Below are 16,444 nucleotides of genomic sequence, written 5' to 3' on the forward strand. Positions count from 1 at the left end.
CACAGCCAACAGCCCAGCTTAAGTGCCTCTACACCAATGCACACAGCATGGGCAACCAAACAGGAGGAGTTGGAAGCCACCATGCTGACAGAAACCTACAACTTTGTTGCCATTACTAAAACATGCTGGAATGAATCCCATGACTAGAATGCGGCTATCGATGGATACAGGCCGCTCAGAGGGACAGGCGAGGTAGGAGGGGTGAAAGTGTTGCCCTCTACATCAAGAAGTGGCTAGATTGTGAAGAGCTGTCTCTGAAGAACAGCCACGAGCAGGTTGAAACCTTATGGGTAAGAATCAGGGACTGAGGCAACAAAGGGAACCTTGTGGTTGGTGTCTACTACAAGGCCACCTTATCAACAGGAGTCTATTGATGAAGCCTACTTACTCCAGCTACAGGAGGCATCACGCTCGCAGGCTCTCATCCTGATGAGGGACTTTGACCACTACAACATCTGCTGGAAAAGTAGCACGATGAGCAGTGGGCAATCCAGGAGACTCCTGGAGTGCATTGAGAATAACTTCTTAAGCCAGGTAACAGTCATCCCTACCAGAGAGGATGCCATACTGGACCTGTTGGGCACCAACGCAAGTGAGCTAATTGGTGATGTCAAGATTGGAGGCAACCTAGGGTGCAGTGAACATGCATTGGTGGAATTGACAGTCCTCAGGGATATGGGGCGGGTGAAGAGTCAAGTCAGGACCCTGAATTTTAGGAAAGCAAAATTCTAGCCCTTCAGGGAGTTAGTTGACAGCACCCCCTGGGAAACAGGCCTCAGGGTCAAGGAGGCAGAACAGAGCTGGCAGATCTTTAAGGACACTTTCCATAGAGAACAAGAGCTCTCGATCTCCAGGCATAAAGAAATCAGGAAAGGAAGGCAAGAAACCAGCGTAGCTGAGTCAAGACCTGCTGGTCAAACTATAGGGCAAGAAGGAAATGCACAGGCAGTGGAAGCAGGGTCAGGTATCCTGGGAAGAGTACAGGGATGCTGCCTGGTTGTGTAGTGATAGGGTCAGGAAGACCAAGGCGCGGCTGGAGCTGAACTTGGCAAGGGATACAACGAATAAACAGAAAGGCTTCTACAGGTATGTCAGCCAGAAAAGGGAGGTCAAAGAAAGCGTACCCCCCATGATGGGCAAGACTGGCAGACTGGTAACGATGGATGAGGAGAAGGCTGAAGTACTCAATGACTTCTTTGACACGGTTGTCATGGGTGGTGTCTCTTCCCACACCACTCAAGTGGATGGACTTCAAGACAGGGACTGGGGGAGCAAAGTCCCTCTCACTGTAAGAGAGAATGTGATTTGAGACCACCTGAGGAACCTGACTATATACAAATATATGGGACCTGAAAAGATGCATCCCAGAGTCCTGAGGGAATTGGCTGATGAAGTTGCCAAGCCACTCTCCATATTTGAGAAGTCCTGGCAGCCAGGTGAATTCCCTGGAGACTGGAAAAAGGGAAACATTGCACCCATTTTAAAAAAAGGTAGCAGTGAGGACCCTGGGAACTACCATCCCATCAGCATCACCTCTGTGTCTGGGAAGATCATGGAACAGATCCTCCGGGAAGCTATGCTAAGGCACATGGAGGTGAGGGACTTGATTAGAGACAGCCAGCATGGCTTCACCAAGGGCAAGTCCTGCCTGACAAACCTGGTGGCCTCATATGATGGAAGGACCACATCAGTGGAAGTGCTATGGATATTGTTTATCTGAACCCTGTGAAACGATTCCCCACAACATCCTTCTCTCTAAATTGAGAGATATGGGTTTGATGGACAAACTATGCAGCACGTAAGGAATTGTTTGGATTGTCGCATCCAGAGAGTAGTCGTCAATGCCTCAATGGATGGAGATCGGTGACAAGCAGTGTCCCTCCAGGGTCTGTATTGGCACCAGTACTCTTTCCTATCTTCATCAATGACATAGACAGTGGGATTGAGTACACCCTCAGCCAGTTTGCAGAAGACACCATGCTGAGTGGTGTGGGTGACACACCTGAGGGATGGGACAACATCCAGAGGGACCTGGAGAAGCTCAAGGAATAGGCCTGTGTGAACCTTATCATCCTGCACCTGCGTTGGGACAACCCCCAGTATCAAGACACGCTGGGGGATGAAGGGGTCAAGAGCAGCTCTGCTGAGAAGGACTTGGGGGTACTGGTGGATGAAAAGCTAGACATGAGCCCTCACAGCCCAGAAGGCCAACCATATCCTGGGCTGCATCCAAAGAAGTGTGGTCAGCAGGTCAACGGAGGGGATTCTGCCCCTCTGCTCCGCTATGGCACCACCCCACCTAGACTCCGGTGTCCACCTCTAGAGCCTTCAGCATCAGAAAAACATGGACCTGTTGGAGTGGGTCCAGAGGAGGGCCACAACAAAGATCAGAGGGATGGAACACCTCTCCTGTGAGGACACGCTGAGAGAATTGGGGTTGTTCAGCCTGGAGAAGGCTCTGGGGAGACCTTACTGCAGCCTTCCAGTACTTAAAGGGGGTTTAGAAGAAAGACGGGGACAGACGTTTTAGCAGGGCCTGTTGCGATAGGACAAGGGGTAATGGTTTTAAACTACAAGAGGGTAGATTCAGACTACATCTAAGGAAAAAAGTTTTGACAGTGAAGGTGGTGAAACACTGGCACAGGTTGCCCAGAGCGGAGGTAGATGCCCCATCCCTGGAAACATTCTAGGTCAGGTTGGACAGGGCTCTGATCTAGTTGAAGCTGCTCCTGCCAATTGCAGGCGGGGTGAACTAGGTGACCTTTAAAGGCTCCTTCCAACCCAAACTACTTTATGATTCTATGAAAAATGTATTTTCTGTCAAGGATCATATCAGGTCACTGGAACACCACTGAACTCCATTCCTGGAGAGGTGACAGACCTCAGGCACTAGACATTTTTTGCAGCTTCTACCCTGGTACAATTTTTGAAAGACAATATGCTAGTATGCTTTTCTAATTAAGTGTTTAGCCAATATTAAGAGATGACACAGGGTCTGTACAAAAGCAATGTCTTCTAGAGCATAGCGTTAAACTGAGAACCCCCAACATGTGTACAAGAAAATAATGTAGAGGCTGCCTGAATTTCAAAGGTCTCCTACAGGATTTATAGCAATTTGGAATCAAGAAAGGCAGGATGATACAATTCTTCTTCTGTTTCATAAGCATCTTCCCCAATTTTGAAGATCAGCTATCTAAACCATTTTCTGTGGTTTTCTTTCTCAGCTAGAACAGTGTAATGACTGTAGTAAGCTTGTATTCTTCCATTAGGTTCCTTTAAGATAAATATAGTTATATACATGGAACAACCTTCTCTTAAAAGGCAATTAAAACCTGATTTATTGTTTGAACAGTGATGTCCTTCATGCCGCTCGCCCCACCTCCTTATACAATAAGATCTGAATGAATACTGTGTATCTGATAAATATAAGGGATTTGAGGTTCGAACATGCTCCAAAATTTATTTTCAATTCAGCCTCCAAGGTATGAGCATTCTGGTTCAAATGAAAATATATAATTTCAACTAATTGCTATTGACAATAGTTTTGTGAAAGAGTCCTTAAAATGTACATTTGTAAAGGTTTCTAAAGCTTTTTTGTACCATTGTCAGACTCATTTTATTAAACAATAGCTGATTCAATTTTAGTTAAAAAATTTACAGAGACCTACTGTTCATTTAATAGCCGTAAGCATTTAATCCTACTTCAGTGCCTTGCAGAAACATGCAAACATGGCAGTGACGGACTGGCACACAGAGAAAAAAATAACTTTAGGACAAGGAAGTGCTGCCACTTATACATTGCGAATCCTTTCCTTAGACTGTGAATTCTCCCCTCCCTGCGCCCTGCTCCCAATAGCTGCAGCTTCTTTAAGAAACAGCCCATTTGAACACTTGCTCTTGTGGAAAGTACAGTACATGAATGAATCCTATCCCCTCCTGAAAAGGCCCTCTTTGAAAAGCCTTTTTTGTTAGTCCAAGTGGGATTGAAATAATCAAATTCCAAACTGAAAAGCACTGTTTTGTTGTTTAAGGAAGTTGGACAAAAAAAACCCCACACCTATCTGGCAGAATAAGAATACAATGGCAGAGTCAGATTTCCAGATAGGTTCTACTACAAGTGTGCTTGGCAATAGTCTGTGCTGTTTAAGTGGGAGCAACAACGGGGCTGTGTCAACTTATGCCAAAGGTGGATTTGCTCCATTGCCTTGAAATTGATTTATTGTTTATAGAAAAGACTGAGTCAGAGGCAGGGTGGTGGTGTGGAAAGTGAGGCAAGTCTTAAAAAACTCGTTTCATTACTTCAACAGTATTTTTGAAATATTTTTTTAAAGAGGTACTGCTGGAGAGTTAAACCTCCTGATGAAACTCTGTAAGTATTACCTCTAAGAAATTTACTGGTACCTCAACCTCACTAATTTAAGCATCTCTGTTTTATTGCATATGGGCAAGCCACAAAGAAAAGGACCTACAAGACAGAGGCAAAAGAGGACACAGGTGAAATTTAAGTGGTCATGTCCAAAACCAAGCCAGAGCTGGAGCACATTGTAGCAGTACTCAGTGGAATGATGTGTAGGGTACTCAACAGGACAAATACAGGAAGTCTTGGATTCTGGTCTCTGTTCCGCTCGGTTCAAGCATTTTATATTAATAAGCCATTTGATTATAAAACAAAAACTTCAAAGCAACCCTTTAAGCATGAAAAATTAAAGTCCTCTCAGCCTTCTGTTTAAAATAATATACTATATTACTATGCTTCAAATAAAGGGCTGGGAAGTATTGAGAATTTTGTTTGAAGGTTTATTAACAAAAAGAATGAAAAATAAAAGATCTTAAAAGTAACTTGTCACACCTTAAAGGAACAGACAATGACAGGCCTAACAAACCTGTACTGCAACATGTAATTGTTTCTCCTTTTTTTGCTTTCAAGCACATTCCAAATCACATTATGCAAGTTGTTATATAACTGAATCCATCATGTTCTTCTAGTTAGTCACCTTCAGCCTAATTATGTAAGCAAATGCATCAATATATATACTCACAGGGATCAATAAACCGCTCATCCAAAGAGCTCCCTTCCCACATGACACTGCAGACCACTTTCTAAAATGTAACCCGTGAAATCTGAGCATGATGGTGGCCAACTGTGCCAAAAAGAACTCTCCAGATTCCTCTTTCCCAGCATGAGACCCTCCCATGCTCCAGATGTGGTAACTGACAAACTAGTACGATGCTTCTGCGGGACCCTAAGAGACCTCAGTGCAGGGCTGCAGCAAGGTCTATGCCTCTAAGCAGAGCTTCTGAGATAGGGCAACACAGCTACCTTAGGCACCCAGAATCTCTGTGCAGGAATGAAGCCCTGGTGCCACACTGCAAACATGGGAGAAACAAGCCTACCTAAACAGAAATTATGGCTGTACTCTATTTTGCACACACTGAAAAAAGACTCTGAAGAGGGAAAAATGCAAACAAGAAACTGCCCATTATTAATAAGCCATACTGGAGAACATTTCTGGGTCATGATACTCCTTGGTAGCCATGCCTCTCCAGATAAGCGTCAATTGTTTCTACACCTGTCAGTCTCTATCTTTGAAAACTGCAACAGAAATAACGTGAGCAGGTCTGCTAAGTTTCCCAAAGCACTGGAAACAGAATAAGAGTTGACATTGTATCTCTGTATCACAGCAATAATATTTTTATTCATTCTCTCTCAAGCTTTCTTTTAAACCACCACATAGAAATAACTAAAAAAGTAAATGACAAATTAGCATACAGAAAAAGCAGAAGCAGAGATCGTAATAGCATTAATTCACATTTGTCCCAAGCAATTAAAAGAATTATCTGCAGTATTAGTAATAGAATCATTAACATAAATACATGATCATCAACTTCTTTGTAGTTGCAAATAAAGAGGAAGAAAGGAGGAAATTCATAGGGTATCCCTGTAAAGCTGAAAATCATTGCACCAGATCCCTACAGTTACAACAATACAATTTGTTAGAGCTAAAAGGCTTGTGCATACTCACAGATAATTTTGGTCTTGGTTGGTTCCCTAGAAAAACTCATAGTGTCAAATTATATATGAAACCTGCAAACTAGGTGTTACACTGGATACAGTGCACCTTAAAAATGTAGCTCTGAGGTTATGTTGACTGTAAAAACATGAGATGCTAAACATAGATGTAATTCAGAAGATTCAATGGAAGTCATGCTTTGTTTATGTTCAAAAGAAAAACGTGTATGCAACTTTTTAAAATTAAAAACATACTAAAGTGTGGAGAAAGCTCACTTGAAGTACTTAGAGGACTTGGACTTCTGCAGTAAGAAGTTGCAGGTCACTATGAGTCACTGCCATCATTCAGTTTCCTCAGATGCACAACAAGAATAGAGCAGATGTAGGAAACAAACAGACCAAGCAAGAAGCAAAGCGTGACTAAATAAATGTAACACAGAGTTAATTCATTAGAACTTATTTGGTATAAACTGCCTTGTGCTGCCTCTCCCAAGACCAGAAACTGTTTTCCTTTCTCCCCACCTATCCAGAATTTTATGAAGCCTTTGGTTCTGTCATAGGATGCCTATTCCTCTTTTATCCATTTAATCATCTTTGTATGCCATAAGAAAGATAGTTGAAGGATAGCCATCTCTTGGCTGTAATTTTCTTACCAGAAACTTTTGTCTTCCACAATTCAGAATGTTCACAGATGAACAAGCGGAAGAATAGAAGAAGAAAATGCTATATATGAAATACATTGAGACTGCAAAAGGAATCTCATTCACACAAAACTTTCATTGCCAAACTTCAATCAAAACAAGGAACGGTTGCACAAATCATTAACATCTGCAAGATTTTAAAACTCAATCATCATAGTTTCACTTCAAAACTAACCCATTAGAAAGAAAATTTGTCATCTTTTTTATGTCATTAAACTAATGTCCATGTGGAAAAAATAGCCACGAAGATTAATGCCTTTTGGAGTGTGCAAACTGCAGTGTGCCATGAAATTCCCGAGTCCCAAAATACCCTGTCCTAAAATGGCCCCAATCCACCCAGCAATCCAGCTTCAAGTTACCTCAATGGGTTTATGATTCTGAATGTAGAATACATTTTACAATACAATTTTAAATGTAGAATGACAAATACAAATGGGGCTTTCCAGAATGTATTGTGCTTTAGATGAAAAAGAAAAGTTCATTTTCATGATGGTCTCTGTTTCTTAATTCCTGTAAGTGGCATACACATCCAAGGTTGTTTTTTACCCTCCCTTGTGCTTAAACTACAAGTTTAAGTTGGACTTACGCAGTTTTGCCCTCACTGTCTTGTTTGGTGGCACTGGCTCCCTTTTTACCCAGCAATGAAGCCACTTTCTCAGGATCGCCATTCTCCACCGCCTGCAGCAGCCGATCGTCGTTCTTATTCCATTCATTGGTCTGGAGTAAAAGAAAAAGAAGGGAGAAGTATTTTTAGTGCCAGTGCTATGCACAGGCTCTCCCCTAAATGATCCTGCACACATTTATCACCATTGAAAGCTGTAACAAAAGCCCAACCCAAAGAAATGGCACAGAAAAAGCTGCATTAAAAGTAATTTGCAAGCTGTGCAACACAGGTTCCCAAGAACTCAATAGCTCAAGCCAGGGCCTAAGCAACCACTGGAGATGACCTCTAACATGGAAACACTGTAGAGGAGTGGTGCAGAAAAAAGATCCATTTGTTCCTCCTGTATTTAAAACAGTTCTCCTTCATTTGTCTAGTGCCGGTTTCTATTTTGTAGCTGCACTGGCCCCATCGGACCTTCATCACATACACCATGTGGATAAGCAATGAGGTGCCTCAGCTGATTCACACCCCACCCTAACAACACAGGCCAGCCAAAACTTTCCATATATAAGGCTTTTCCTGCTCACAGTTTGTAGGGAGTAACAGGTTAAGAGACTGCCCTTTGCAGACTGTAACTAGCTTTACTGAGCTTTTATCCCCCACATTTGTCTTTAAAACAAACAAATCAACCACTCAGACAGATGGCACATCCCTAGTGCTGCTGAAAGGTAAGATGATCACCCTACATTTAAATCTTTCTAAACTCAATCCACTAAGTCTTTTAATTCATTCTCAACAGCTGAATCAGGGAAAGGACACTACTTGCTAATGTGATGATTCTCTCTCCCACTTGGAACTCTCAGAACATGGCCTGTTTCCTCTACTAGTCCTCCAAGCTGGATCTAGCAAGATGCTAAGAAAACAGAGGACAGTTGACCTCCTGTATCCCATGTGATCACAGCAGAACAAGCTCTGGAAAAGGACTGAAAGTTGCATTCATGTCTTCTAGTCTGGACCTACAACAGGGTTCAGTCTTTGGGAAAAGCAATCTGGTGCAACTAAAAGCTGCCTTTGGATTAGTGTGAGCACCCTGCTACGCTCTGGGGAGTTATTTTCAACAGACTATGGCCTTCTCTTTGACATCAGTCAGCTCAACTCCAGCATGACTGCCTATTCATTAACACTTGGTTTCTACACAACTTTCGGAATGACTACATTCATATTAATATGCTCCTTGAGAAATACTCAACTTAAAAAAGACACTTTGTCCTGATGCCCTACACAACTTTTTTGCCCCCTGCTGAAGAAAAATTTTATGTTTCTCTGTCTGGACTTGTGAGGAAAAGTGTACAAGATGCACACTGACATGAACTAACTCCATAGGCTGTGCACACCCTGAAAACCAGAACAGGAGGACAGTTTTCCAGGCTACTAGTTACTTAAAAACCAAACAAAAAAAAACATTAGGGAGAGTGCAGTCTGAGCAGGAGAGCAGACAGGAGTTGAAAAAACACTACCTGGAACCAAGAGTATGAATGGCAGCTCTGTCAAAGGAAGTGGCATGCAGAAGATAAAGAGCAACTGCAGTCTGTTATGGCAGTGGTATGACTGGTGGGTAAGTGCATATCAGGCAGGTTATATTCATTTTTCTTATAGCACTGGAAGAAAACTCTGTAGACGCTAGAGCATTAATTACATCAGGGGAAAAAAAAAGTTTCCTCTAGCAATCTTTAGACTCCATACAATGAGTGGCCAGCCAAGCAGCAGGCTCCACCTAAAATGAAACTCATTGCATATTCTTCATTTGGGGAATTTAATGCTTTTAAAGCAAGCCTGTTATTAAAAGCAGATGTTAAAAAAATGTATCTTACTTGTAAATAAAATCCTTTAACATTAACACTGTTTGACAGCATTAGGCTTTTTGGTTTGGAGTTTGTTGTATTTCTGTGTTTTTATTATTCAGTCATATAAGATATTTAAATATATGACATTTAATGAATCACCTTACCCACAAACCACCATGATGACTGTAAAGCATTGGTAGCACCTAACTCCTGCACTTTTTTTTTAAATCTTGGAAAAGAAAGGAGATGATGGCAGGTAATATGATAATCTACACACACCCCACATCTAACCCAATACTAACCTGTACTTTGGAAAAGAAATACAACACCTAATTTAAATTTTTTTCATGACCTGAAATAATTAGTTTACTTCTGAAACATGAAACAGAATAAACTACAGGAAAATGCTAAGATTAAGGCCTGCTGAAAATCTTTGGCAGAACACCTTTCAGAAGAACATTCAGATTTTTAGTACAAACGGCCATGTCTTCAAGAAGTAGTTTCATAAATATTCCTTCCATATTTGGCTACTAAATTGAAATATTATTGACACATAATCCAATATCCAGTATTCTGGTATAAGCAAGCAAGCACACAACTCCCAAATTTAGGAAAGAACTGAGATCAGGAGTCAATTTCACATTTCAGAATTTGCTGTGATAACTATATCCCTGTCTATAATTACACTATCATTAACATCTCAGACCCAAGAGAAGCTAACACAGCTGGGTCCCAAAGTACCCCTCAGTATTTATCTAGTGTGGAAGATGCACCTAGGAGATATATAGATACTGAATGGCAAAGCCTGGAGTGTTCTGAAAGTGATTCTGATGCTGCAGAATGATGCCATGATCATGCTACAGTAAAACATTTTATGACATATGGTATTAGTCTCTTATAAGAACAGAGATTTTAATTCATCCTTACTGTAGTTTTTAACTATAACCTTTTTGTTAACAAAAAATACATACACAAACACAATTAAAGAAAGATTGAATGATGCCTCATTTAAACAATTGCTTTCTACTCATCTGCACAGCTAAACAGATTCCCTCATATTTAAGAACCAAACAGAACCTAACTCAGACAAACCACTAAATAACACAGGCTCTCACAGGGACCCCGAAAACACTCCGTTCTCTCAGATTCACCTCGGTGGCAAGGAAAGGCTATGAGTGTACATTTCCTTATTTTTCCAGACAAAGCTGGTAATTCTTTTTCCTGCTTAGAGGAATGTGGTAGAGGCTGAAGGATACGCTAGGAAGATCTGTATTTAGCAGTCATTTTAGACCCCCGTTTTCAGTTCTATATCTAATTGGTGTCTCTTCTTCTAAGCACTGTAAATCAGAATTGTTAAAGGAATGAATAATTTTAGAGACTGCCACATACCGAATCTGCTTACATTAGTTCTTCCAATTGCACGTTTTCAGAGTTTCTTACTGAGGCTATAACATCTTTAAAACCATTGTACCAGCAGTTTTGTTTGGCTCCTGGAAAACCAGAGGATACATGTAGCTTCCCTTCACGGTATTTCTGGAGCACAAGTCTTATGAGGAGCGGCTGAGGGAACTGGGGGTGTTCAGTCTGGAGAAGAGGAGGCTGAGGGGAGACCTTATCGCTCTCTACAACTACCTGAAAGGGGGTTGTGGTGACAAGGGTGTTGGTCTCTTCTCCCAAGTAACTAGTGATAGGACAAGAGGAGACGGGCCTCAAGTTGTGCCAGGGGAGGTTTAGATTGGATATTAGGAAAAATTTCTTGACTGAGAGGGTGGTCAGGCATTGGAACAGGCTGCCCAGGGAGGTGGTGGAGTCACCATCTCTGGAAGTATTCAAAAAACGTGTGGATGTGGCCCTTCAGGACATGGTCTAGGGGACATGGTGGCGCTGGATTAATGGTTGGACTTGATGATCTTGAAGGTCCTTTCCAACCTAGTGATTCTGTGATTCTGTACAGCAGAGTTATGCTCATTTATAAACTAAAATAGCTGTGTTCTACAAAAGATGCTTAAAAGCCATCATGCTGTATTGCCCATATAAAAGTTATGCATCTTTTCTTTAAAGCCATGAAGATTCCATTCTAGGGCATCAATAAATGTGTCATTATTGTAGATGAAATGTCAATTTTGTATTCAAGCTCTCTCAAAACTACACTTAATTAACTATAATGCAAGTTATATAAATCTATTTATAGAACTTATTTGATTTTCAAAAAGAAATTAAGGATAAATCTGTCCACACAGAAGAAGCAACTCTGCAGGCATCAACTTTTGCTCAAGTATTCCTCCGATAGCATTGAACCGTTTTTTTTCTTCCCCACTGTGTTCAAAACAGCAGCATTGTAATATACATTCCAGAAGTTAAAGGTACAGCTAATAAAATAAATGGCATGCAATGGACTCTCAGAAACATCCATTCCAATAGGGAATTGCATCCCTGCTACCCATCCTCTCCAGGAGGGGGAAAAAAAAATCTAGAAGGCAAGAGAATACATATGACACCTAGAAAGACACTGTACCCAGGACTTGGCAAGCAAGTTAAGTCAGTGGGGCTCTCTCAGTGCCTCATGTAATCAAAAATTGCACACACACTGCTGCCCAGAGCAGATCAGAAAATACAGATCTCTGAATAGAGGCAGTGACTCTTGCATTACATAGAATTTCTGAATCTCTTGTAATATCAGTTTGGTTGTGACACCACAAGTCACACTTGTTGTCATCAAGTATCCTCCAAAAAGTGGGAGGTAACTTCTGCTGGGATGATACAAGACACAGGTACTCCCAGCTATGGTTAATATTGTTCAGTGTAAAAGCCACCTTGAAATGCCGTTTACCGTGCAGCATCAGCATTTGTTTCTCCTAGAAAGCATGCACATGAGAGATGCTTTCCTCTGCCAAGAGCACTGGGGCGACTGAGGTGGCCAGCATAACTGAAGACCTTAACTTCATAAGCCCGCTGCATCAAGCTTCCTCCACCACAACCCCACAAACCATCCCATTCCACTTATCCAGGCTGCTCAAACACTTCCGTGAAGCTCCTCCTTCAGCTGCCCCAGTGCCACATCCTGCCCCTCTACCACGCAGCTCCTCAGCACTCTCCACTTGCTCTTACCTACATCCACTGACCCAGCTTTCACATTTCATCCAAGTAGCATGGCACCATCCACCAAACAGCCCTTGGGAAGTTTCGGTCCTGTTACTACCACTCCTTCAGGTAGTTTAAGTGAATGTTTCCTCTAATGTCAGAGACACCCAGACATGTAACATTATGAGCAAAGCCATGCAGAGCACATCTAACTGAAGATCAAAGTAACAGCAGTAGGGTCTTCAGGAAAATCTCTAGCATAGCACCAGAGCAACAAAAACATCAGACTCGAGCAGCTAAATAAAGCAGCTGTTGCTTTATTTCATCAGCAATAAAGCTAAGGTTGTTGGTTTTTTCACTTGTTTAGTGTTGAGAGTGATTAAAATATGCAAGCTTATGCAAGTTGGCCAACTGAGTAGTACAGCATGACCCATGGTGCTATACATGTAGCATGCAAAAAAACCCCCAAACAAACGAGCACCTCAGTGTAAAGGTAAGTATGTACATGTAATGAATTTGGAAGAATCTGATCCTGGAAAAGACTGCACATGTGGGCTTCCTTTATCTCCACACCCCACCCCACCCCCTTCTGTAGGCCACATGCTAAACAGTTATCAACAGCCTTCCTTCAAACAACTAACATTCTGCAATAACAATGGTTTGTGAACACATACAAAAATCAGCTGATGAAACACACATTTCAGCTTCATATGACAGAATACATACTCCACTCAGTACCTCTTCAGTTTGGGGGTCCTTTTTTTTTTTTTTTCCTTTTGGCAGGGGGAAGGGTTGGTTTGGTTTGGATTTTTTTTTTAAACCTATGTATACTGTTCAGTTTAGGTGGTGATAATGGGCATTATGGATGAAAAGACAAAGTAAAACTGATCAAAGCTCAAGAAGTGCAAGTTTTTGGATAAAATAAGAAATTTTTATTTATGCCTAAAAATAGTCAATCTTTTCCTATTAAGAGCAGTATAATTATGTGAGGGATCAGATAATTCATCATCCCTAAAAATCCTGAAGCAATGAAACACAAATACAACACAGGGACCACTGAAGGGATTGTAAGCCAAAATCCAGTCATCAGGTGGCTTGGCAGAGTTGGGTTGAAATTTCTGATTGAAATTTAACATCCCTCTCAAGCATGCTCTTTAGTCTTAATTTTCATTTTTCAGATAGCAAACTGTGCTGTATGGCCTCACTTAGAAGCATCTCTCTGGTAACAGTTAGGTGTTTTCCATGTTTAAAAATTTAGGAAGCTGAGAAAGAAGTTGACAGGAAAGAGCTAGCCATGCTTAGGATGGAAAGCCACTCCTGCGCAGGGCACTGTCTGGTCAACGTTAATGCCGTGAGGCAGAGGGCTGGACAGAACCAAATGACTGGATCTACATCGTCAGTTTATGATTAGTGATTAAAAAGGGTACAATACGCAAGCCGAATGCAGAGTGCTCACAACACCTTCAATGATCACCATCAAGATAGGCTGAACTCTCAAACCTGCAGCTCCATCAGCCACAGACATGCACTTGGGCAGCCTCAGTCAGGTTACTGACGCTAATTGTACTGACATTTGTCAGCCCTGTGTCTCCTCTAAGCTTCCTCTATGCACAGGTTATTTCCTCTGCAAACCTAGAGATAACTCTATTATTACAATCATAAAGTAGTCACCATACTCTTGGGGCTGAAACTGCCCAGTAAAAATCCTTCATCATTAGGATCACACACAGAGAGTTGACAAGCTGACAGGTTGTTTTGAGTCCAAAGAGAAACCTTCATACCAAAGCCTACTTTTTATAGTTAAAGCTTGCACTACCTATTTTACACAGTTTTCTCTGTCACAAGGTGAACATTTTTCTTTCCAGAGAGAAGCTCAAGAGTTAAAAACTATGTTTAAAAGAGGTACCCATTCTTTTTTCAACACGATCACATCAAGCTATTAAGGCTCAGTTGCCTTTGAGATTACCAGTAAATGTCCTGCAAGAAACAACAATATACAAGGAGAGGTGATAGTTGTACTTACCACTTGTACACAGTGTTTTCCATGTGCAAAGACCTGAGCAAACATTAACTGGACAACAACTTTGTTTCTTTATCTTTGGCATGCAGCCTACAGGAGATGATTTAAGTGACCTTGCATTGTTGCAAGCCTACTGGAGACAAAGTTATGTTATCTCCACTGAAATCAGAACCGCAGGGAAGCTGAGTAGCAAATTGAAATTCCTGATAATTTCAAAACTCAGCAACTCGCCGTCTGAAAAGGAAAGGAATACTTAAGGACTGGCGTCACAAACAATTGCATGGCAAAGACACTGAACACCACTGCATCACAAGGTCATCCCACAAAAATCCGCATGTGTTGGACTTCCCAAGAGAGTCTTAAAAACAATAAAAATCCATTGTAGGGAATGCATTCACTAGACAAAACACCCTCAAAGTTAAAACAACAGATGATGGCTTTTCTCAAAAGAATGGCTTACCTGAAAACATAACCTTCGAGTCACTGGTATGTGGGTAAGTAGCCTATACCTTTCCCTGCCCTCCGTCCCCAATTTAAAGGTTATATTTGCCAGTAGCAAACTTGCGTGGTGGGAGTAGAAATCTCCCTTGCAAAGGTGCAGGATGTTGTTGAGCTTATCAGCAACAGTTTATCCAAATCTGTGGCAGCAGTTCCCAGGACACCCGGAGCTCAGCAGATGCCAGAAGCTGCTGCCTCCCAGGCCCGTTTCAGTCGCTGTGGCTCCAGCTTTTTCCTGTACCTTTCAAGGTCTGCCCATAGTGCATATATAGCACCAGTGGCATTGCAAGCTGACCTCTGTTGCACCACACTCCACTGAGGAAGCACCCTGAAGGCCATGCCAAAAGATGCGATGTTCATTAACTTCACCACAAGCAAGGTCTTGACCTCTAATTAAGTTGTGAAGAAAGCAAAGCGTGACAATGGCTTTGAAAGTAATTCATAGTGATATTATCTAAATGTCACTAATTGCTACAACAGAAATAGTCTTTTCCAGCTTCCCTTGGCCATCCATGTTCCCTATTTCAGGCGACTGACAGCTAATAATATTAATTATATTTACGTAAGAAGACAAAATATTTGCAGTTCACAAAGCTTACACATGCATTTCTTCAAAGGTGGAAACAGCAAGCAAGCAACACAGTAACCTGTGAACATTTTACAACAAGAAATGTTAATCCCTTGTCCTCCTCTTGCTTCTTGAGCTACTAGCCTTGTTAGGCTAACTGCCCACGCAAAGTGCATGACGCCTGTTTGACACAGGAGACTCTGTGTCAGACCATGAAATCCACTTGAACTGGAGATAAAAAGCACCATGGGGAAGGCAGGAAGCAGTTGGAGTGAATGAACAAGGAGTGGTAAGAAAAGACTAACGGTAGATTGTCAGTAAACCTTGATAATTATCCATTCATTGGGTAGTTTCTGTAGATAAAGAAGGGATTATTATCCAAGCAAACCATTTTTTCATGCTGACCCCCAGAACAATGCAACTGAACAGCAAGTCACTCAGCAGGGCACTTCTATCAACCAGTGAGGCTGTCTGGAAACTTTCCTAGCAAAATGGGACTACAAGCTGTGAAATGAAAGGGTCTTTCACCAGCAGAGGAGAGGAAAGATGACCTGACTAAAATGGTCATCTGAGACCACAAGTTGGGGAGGTGGGGGAAGTTGTAGAAAAAAGTTAGTGTGGTCTTTGCTTAAATAATGACTGGAATTTGCAGCAAGCTGTGAGCTGTGCTCCAAGAACACTGAAACGGGAAATGAAAATTTAAAGAAATGCATTTAAGTGTTTGCTGGTCTGCTGAGATATTTGTATTTCTTGTTAGTACCTTTCTTGTTTGGTTTGTTGTTTTTGTTGTTTTTCTTCCCCAAACCTGTGTTTGGTTTCACAGTTTCAGTCAGGCTTTAAATGCAGAGTAGCCACAAGGCCAGCATAGGAAATCTGCACAGTTAATAACGCATAGATAAGCAGCCTCTTTAACTCAACTGTAAGATTTCGTTTCTGTAAGAGTAAGAAACTAAAGAGGCTGAGCTGAGAAGTCTGCAAGGGAGGCCAAGAGTGTGACACAGTCCACCCAGACCAAGGAACACAAGTTGGCCCACATGCTGCTCATTTCACTTCCTAGTAGAGGTCACAATGTATTTTTCCTTCAGATACTACTTTAAAACCTTTTAACAAGTGAGATT

General features: G+C 41.7%; 1 protein-coding gene across 1 annotated transcript in view; it reads right to left on the minus strand.

Annotated features, from left to right (window-relative positions):
- LOC104624301 (ankycorbin-like) overlaps positions 1 to 16,444 on the minus strand; it is a gene marked incomplete at its 3' end in the record, with an annotated part of 69,330 nt that overhangs the window by 20,408 nt on the left and 32,478 nt on the right. Inside the window, exon 2 of the mRNA XM_010291638.1 lies at positions 7,298 to 7,428. Coding sequence (XP_010289940.1) covers positions 7,298 to 7,428 — 131 coding nt within the window. The remainder of the gene's footprint in view (positions 1 to 7,297; positions 7,429 to 16,444) is intronic.

Source organism: Phaethon lepturus, unplaced genomic scaffold, assembly GCF_000687285.1.
Source record: "Phaethon lepturus isolate BGI_N335 unplaced genomic scaffold, ASM68728v1 scaffold2457, whole genome shotgun sequence".
In the NCBI taxonomy this organism is placed as follows: domain Eukaryota; kingdom Metazoa; phylum Chordata; class Aves; order Phaethontiformes; family Phaethontidae; genus Phaethon; species Phaethon lepturus.